The sequence below is a fragment of the Triticum urartu genome, chromosome 1, assembly GCF_003073215.2.
Source record: "Triticum urartu cultivar G1812 chromosome 1, Tu2.1, whole genome shotgun sequence".
Classification (NCBI taxonomy): domain Eukaryota; kingdom Viridiplantae; phylum Streptophyta; class Magnoliopsida; order Poales; family Poaceae; genus Triticum; species Triticum urartu.
Window position 1 is genome coordinate 463511165 of NC_053022.1, and position 7121 is coordinate 463518285.

The following is a 7121-nucleotide window of genomic DNA, read 5'->3' on the forward strand; positions in this document are numbered from 1 at the left end:
GATTCGCGATCGCGAATATGTTTTGTATACATGATCATTTTTTCAAAATCAAGAACATGGTTTTATTTCCCGACAATTGTTTTCCAAATTGTAATTTTTTTTATAATTTTCCAAAATCTTTGTAAAATTACCAACATTTTTTGAAACCATGAAAATTTTATGATTTTGCAAACATTTTTAAGATTCATAGACATTTTATGATTTCTCGACCATTTTTTTTCCAAAATCTGCAACTTTTAAAAAAAATCAATCTTGAATTAACTCAAAAAAGAGAGTAAAAAACAGAAATAAGAAAAGAAAATACAAAAAATGGAAGAAAAATAGAGATGCCGCGTCCCGCGGGCCGGCCCATGAAGACATTCAGGGGGGATGAGGTGGGTGAGAAAAAGGAGTTGGAAAAATTGGTTCGTAGACATTTTATGATTTCTCGACCATTTTTTTCCAAAATCTGCAACTTTTTAAAAAAAATCAATCTTGAATTAACTCAAAAAAGAGAGTAAAAAACAGAAATAAGAAAAGAAAAGACAAAAAAAATGAAGAAAAATAGAGATGCCGCGTCCCGCGGGCCGGCCCATGAAGACATTCAGGGGGGATGAGCTGGATGAGAAAAAGGAGTTGGAAAAAACGGTGAATGCAGGGTTCGAATCCTGGTCTTCCGAGTGGGACAAACAGGCTGTTGCCACTACGCCACCAGCTCACATGTGCTAAATGGTGGGTATCGTGCCTATAAAACACTTATAGAGACGGTGTCTTAACAAAAAACGAATCGTTTGCCGTTTAGATGGCATAGCAGGTAATATATGGCAACTTCGAGGGTAATGTTTAGACGGACGACCAGAAACAATATTTGGTTTATTAGTATATATATATATATATATATATATAGGTAGAGATAAGTAGAGTATGCTTCATAACAGTGCATTTCTCGTAGAAACACGAAGACTAAAATTCATGGAATCACACAAAGAATTGATCCAAATGTAGGATGAATTGAATCGGTCTAAATATAATAATTTTGACTACACTGCACAACCAAACTTCAAATTAAATTAATGGACGGGAACATACATATATATGTGCCTGTGACATGGACCACGGGAATAATTAATGCCGTTGATCTTCATGACCTTCCAATAGCAATAGTTGGTGAGGTTTCAATACCTCGATGATATGCATCGCTAAAGTGAGCTCATGATTGCTAAATTCTTCTCGTCATCTTTGTGGCTCAGCCATACCGCGATCTCCTCTGTAAACCTGTCCATGGCCGCCCTCGGCAGCAGCATCGACACCACGGTCGAGACCTCGCCGTTCTCATTCCTGCACCACATGTGATCGCTCCCTAGTTTGGAAGTGAGATCCCCGGCCAACGGTATACCACCGCCGGCCAGGTCAGCCCACCCGAAGTCCAACACGTTCACCGCCATCCACCTCACATCCGACACCTCGTATATCCTGTCCATGGTGGAAGGCGGCCACTCCCGCAGCAGCGCCACCGCCTCCACCATCGACTCCATGCGCTCCTTGGTCATGCCGCGCTTGGTCTCGCGTACGAGCTCCACCGTGTCGGCGAGCGGCTGCGCGCGGAGCTCGCCGACGACGGCCTCCGCTATGGGGGAGACGTGCGCATTGCCGTAGTACCCCCACGGGATGGGGGTGTGGTTGTTCCACCTCCCGCGGGCGTTCATGGTGGTCATGAGGCGCACCCGCTGGCCGGGCTCGTACCCGAGGGCGACCGTGCGGCACCGCCACATCACGGCGGTCACCAGCTCGAAGATGGTGGCGGAGCGGGCGGGGTGGCCCGCCGGTATGCGGCCTCGGAGGGCTGACACCTCCCTTGGCCCGAAGAGGAAGTACTTGGCGACCATGCTCTGAGGCGGAACCGAGAGCATCATGTCGCGAGCTGCGCTCCCCGAGCCGTTCGCTGGTGGTTCGTGCGCTGGGTACAGTCGGGTGATGGGGCGTGGTAATAAGCTGCGTGATGTTAGCAGCTCCCTTTCCCACACGGGTAAAATGGTCGGGGCCGCTTCTCCACGTGCTATGTCGGACACAGCTTTGATGAACTGAGCCATGCCGAAGCCGTCGGCGAGGTTATGGCAAATGTGAAAACCCAGGACGAACCCTCCGCATTTGAGTCGTGTCACCTGCGTGCAAGTCGATAATGATTCAAGATTACCAAACTAGAGCTAGCAACTTAGATATGTGTCGTACTCGTACATTTCCTGAAAAAGAACGAATTCCCGAATACACATGCATGCAATGGAGAAAACCTAGTTTCTTTTACCTGCATGAAGAGCAAAGGCTTGCCAACGACGGCCCTGGTTTCGCCGACAGGGCACAGTAACTCCTCCACGCAAGGGTACGGCGGCAGCAGCGGCTCGCCGAACTCCTCCAGACGCGCGTCCACGTAGGCCTCCACGAACACCACCCCCTCGGCCGTGCAGTCCACGACGAGCCTCCCTGCGCCGTCCTCCCTGAGCCGGCCGGCGATCGGGTAGTAGTACACCAGCGCCTCCCTCAACGCCGCCCGGATGGCCTTAACCGGGTCGTCCGGCCTGCCGGGCAGCGCGTTGCTGCGGAAGAACCCGATGACCGTCTCGTAGTAGCGCAGCGTGCGCTGGTCGTCGAGGTCCGACAGGGCCTTGGTCTCGCGCGGAGTCGCCCGTGCCGGCGGCAGCAGCTCCGGCTCGCTCCGGCGCGCCGTGAAGGTCACCATGGCCGGCTTTGGTGTGGGGTGCGAACTTTGTCACACTGCTTCGAGCGTTCGTGTTTCGGATGTCCTATATATGCACTTGGGAGAGGTAGCAATCGTAGTACATGCAGGACACACATTGCCAACTTGGTAATTACTACACACAACGGCTGCCTGACACAGCTATGCTGCCAGTTGTAAAGTTGTGTGTACTACGTACATCAGTGCCGCGGCAGTGTCACAGCGAATTGAGATCTCATATGTGCAAGCAAGCTTTATCTACATTGATGTTCGCTTATCCGTTCACGAATGCAGCTAGCTCAGAGGCATGCATGGCACATTCAATGGCCGCCAATGGCAATGGAGAGATGAATTGCATGAACCACCACGTTGCATGTTTGCTTCTTCGGCACTTCAGGACACTCCGCACTGTGCCCTTTTCCGTTCGTCAAACCATTTCTTCTCTCACGTAGGAAATGAACGAGAACCGGCCCCATTTTCAAAAAATGTTGGTCTTAGAGCATCTACAGCCCGACTTTATAAATCCGACCCCTCAAACGTCTACGGACGCCGCGGGCACTGATTGGATACGCCTCAAATGAGCCACTTTGAATCCGGCTCTTTCAAATTTCATCTCCTAGTTCCATACAAATCATGTAAAAGAAATCATATGTACTACATCTACGTACTATCCTAGCTACTCTCCGTCGCCGGAGATGCCCACGACGACGGTGTCGGGCGTCGGCTGGACGGGCGGGTAGGAGGGCTCTGGCTCATCCTCCTCCTGCTCGACCTCATCCATGTAGGCCAACATCTCCGCCTCCTCCGCGGCCTCTTGCACCTCCATCTCCTGCTGGCGACGGCGTCTTGCCTCCGCAGTCGACTCTGACCGGAGGGAATCGAGGATGGCCTACTACTTCGCCTGCAGATCCCCGTAGTCAGCGTCCCCCACATCCTCCTCCTTTGGCTCATCCTCCTCCTCGTCGTCCTCCGCCTCCTCCTCCAACTCCTCCTCCGGATCCAATGCATCCGGAGGTAGCCCCGCGGCGATCCGGGCTTTGCGCCTAGCCCAGATTTGCTCAAGGAGCTCGAGCAGGCGCTCCGGTGTCAGAAAGGGCTCGCTCCTCACCCGGCGACGTCGGGGCATGGCTATTAGACGGACGGGTATAAAGTGGTTGCATGCATCGTCCAGATGCAGAGGCCGCGGGTCCTCTCCATTTCTAAAAAAATTAGACGGACGGGTGGAGTGGAAAGTGGCGGCTGCGGCGGACAAGAGAAGGAAAATGTGGATGGATGATAGGGTTTCGGTGCCGCCGGTCGACTTAAATAACCGGGCAATGCAATACACGGCCCGCCGGAGCTGCGCCACACGCCGCCACCGGTCCGACGGAGAAGACGAGCTTTGGACCGCCGGGTTTGAGGGCATTTCCGGTTAGGACCCCTTCATCAGTCCGACGTGGCGGGAGTGCCCAAGCGCCCCCATATCCGGCCCATATTTGGGCTGGATATGGGGGGTGTTTGTCAGCTCGGGCGTTTGAGACCCGTTTGAGGCATCCGTCTGGGTCGAAAAGTCGTGACCGGCCAGTGATCAGGCGGCCCGCCCAGGCGTATGAGACGGGTTTGAGAGGTCTGGCTGTAGATGCTCGTATCTTTTTGGCGGATTTATCGAGTAAATTGAAGGTTGTAGGCTGAGAGGAGGGGGGGGGGATCCTCTCATATTTTGCCTAAAGAAAAATCATGCAGGCTTTGGATTTACGTATGTCCTTTCTAGCCAGCAACAAAGAGAAAACCTAGATCTGGATGGGGCTCTAGTCCTGCAAATGTGTTTGCCACAATGTGAGCTCGTGCAGCCCATAAAGGTACGTACAACGCGATACACCCAATAAATTCAATGCAGCTCCCGCATGCAACAAACATGACCAAATTTTACCGGCTGAACTTGATGGCGTCCTCTGTTCCTCCTTGAAACTACGCCTCACTTGCACCCCTTCGGAAAAGAAAAGCGAAAGAGGAGAGATTGTACCCTACCAACAAGAGAGATCTCATTCAATAATTTAACGTAATTGCACATTTGTTGACGCTCCGACCAGTGGCTGCGGGGCAATAAATAACCTAGTGGTGCCAGTGATGAAATGGCCACCTCACACTGCTCTAGACGCACACCACCCCCTTCACTCCAACCACACACGGTTGGAAAAAGACTGTTTGACGCAATTCCAACCACGTGCGATGTCCAAATAATGTATACTGTTGAAAAAGGGCAACAGTTTACCATGTCATGCACACGGTTTGGTAAATTGAACTGTGTGCGATGAGGTTGTCCATCCAGTGAGTATCAGGTGCTCCCGTGATATAAGCTACTGGACCGTTGGTTCCCAGATCCAACATCATTCGAGGGGTTGTTGTATTTGTGCATAATTCTTGAATTACTAAAGGTTGTTTTTTACAAAATAGTTCAGAATCCCCTTGGGGTAGATCCATTGCCCTTCCAGAAGCTTGCATCACCGAAGCAGCTGATGTTTTTCCATTGTCAATCGACCTTCGTACAAAATTAGTGTTTAAGAATCATGTATAATGACGTGCACATGATTACTAAAAAGAGTCTAATGTGTACTATCACACGGACCGAGAAATCAAGCCATGTGGACGTGTGTTGCCACCTCTCTCGCCGCGTCCTTTTGTAAGTCATCGTGGTTTGAAAAATTTATGACACCTGATTTGTTTTCATAGTTTTGTGTGTTTAGGAAGTTTTCTGAAACCAAATTATAAAACATGCAAATATGCCTCTCTCTCGTTTTATTAGTAGGCTAGTCCAAAGAAATTTTATATTTTCATATTTTGATAAGATAGTGGCATGAAAACTTCAAAAATTGTAGGTACACTTAGGACATATAAGCCAGCACATCATGGTCTTCTTGTCTCGAATAATTTATAGTTGCCGAATCTGATTACTCCCCATATTCTCTCTGGCAATCTTCATATATTTGATGTGTTCACTTCTTTTTCGATCTTTGAAGCGGTTTGGTTTGGGTATGGCATATGTCTTTCTCGCTCGATTCTTGACGTTGGATTCACGTTTAGCTAGCAACTAGCAGGAGGAGGATCTTAACTGTTTGCCTCGTCGACATTGATCTTGACATTGATCTGTTCAAGCAGAGGTTCTCAGGATGGTGTTCTTGACATTGATCTGGTGGTAGCTGGGCCAGCTTCCAGAGTTAGCCTGCCCTGGTCAGTGGCGATCAAGACCAGGACACGTCCCTCTTTGGTGCCCACGTAGTCCTCCCTAGAGTAGCATATTATATTTGTTTTGTCCATATGTCCTATGGTGAGCCCTTTTTACATTGTGTATGATTGCAAACTTATACTACTTTTTGTGTTGCTTTGAGTTGTATCGCTATATACTTCCATGGAATCTCCTATTATTGACTCACTACATAGAATAGAGAGCATTCTGTATAAATTGTGCATGGAGGTGACTCTGTGATTCAACCCATTTAAACGCAAGTGGTACCTGTTGATAGAGGTGTTCTTCTGTTTCTTGGGCATTCTTCTCCGGTTTTATTTTCTATCAGTTTTCGGTGGCCTCTTCTGGATTTATTATCTTTTTTTGGTTTTCTTTGTTTTCTAAAAAAGTTTTGAACACTTCCATAAATCGTGGACATTTGCGAACATTCACAATAAATACACAAATTCACATTTTCTGAAAGAAAAAACATGACCATTTCCTGAAATCCTTGAACATTTTTTTAGTACAGAGATTTTTTTAGAATTCTTGAATATATTTATATTTTGTGAACATATTTTAAAATTCATGGCTATTTTGTAATTATGTGTATTTTAATTACATGATTTTTTTAATGTACCTTAAAAAATCATGAGTATATTTTTGAATTGATGAACAATTTTTATTAGATCTCTTAAAAAATTAGGTGGTTTTTCGAAGCAAGCAGCTAATCTATTTTTATTTCGGGAGCGAACAACATTGCTTTTTTTTACCCTATTCAGTACTATGCGGACCGATTTTCTGGGGAGTGAACAGCCACGTGCAGCTTAAATGAGCCGGCTTGAATTCGTGTTTTACCTCTTATCCATCGCTAAATGAGCGAGGAATAGACCTTTCATGTGAGGATTTCCCCCACTGAAATGCTGGGCCACCCTCCTTTGGAGGGTCCAAGTTTGGCACACACAAAAAAACTGACCAAATCGGGCCGTCCTATTTTACCAAGAGGCCTTGTCGTTTTTATGTTACCAGGTGGTTCAGTCGGTCAAGGCAACTCGGTCAATCTCTTGGCGATTGGGCTGATCCGCTGCCGTCCGCCTCTTGGCGGCGGCGCGGCCGGCTGTAACTTCCCGTGAGTTGCTGCTAAGTTTCCATGGCGTTGATGCGTACAGTTTCTTTGGTGTTTATGCATCAGGGACTTGGCTGTTGATC

General features: G+C 48.2%; 1 protein-coding gene across 1 annotated transcript; it reads right to left on the minus strand.

The window, feature by feature from the left end:
- Positions 1 to 969: 969 nt before the first annotated feature.
- Positions 970 to 2765, minus strand: LOC125535574 (acyl transferase 1-like). Its single transcript, XM_048698644.1, has 2 exons — positions 2282 to 2765; positions 970 to 2141 (listed from the first exon to the last, which is right to left on the minus strand). Exons 1-2 carry the CDS (start codon positions 2711 to 2713, stop codon positions 1179 to 1181), a joined length of 1395 nt encoding a protein of 464 aa, XP_048554601.1. The 5' UTR covers positions 2714 to 2765; the 3' UTR covers positions 970 to 1178.
- Between the last annotated feature and the right edge of the window lie 4356 nt (positions 2766 to 7121).

Excerpts from the sequence above, each read along its gene's own strand:
- LOC125535574 (XM_048698644.1), bottom strand. The coding sequence starts at position 2,713 with ATGGTGACCTTCACGGCGCGCCGGAGCGAGCCGGAGCTGCTGCCGCCG. Across the intron at positions 2,142-2,281 it reads AGCCTTTGCTCTTCATGCAG|GTGACACGACTCAAATGCGG; the intron begins GTAAAAGAAACT and ends ACTTGCACGCAG.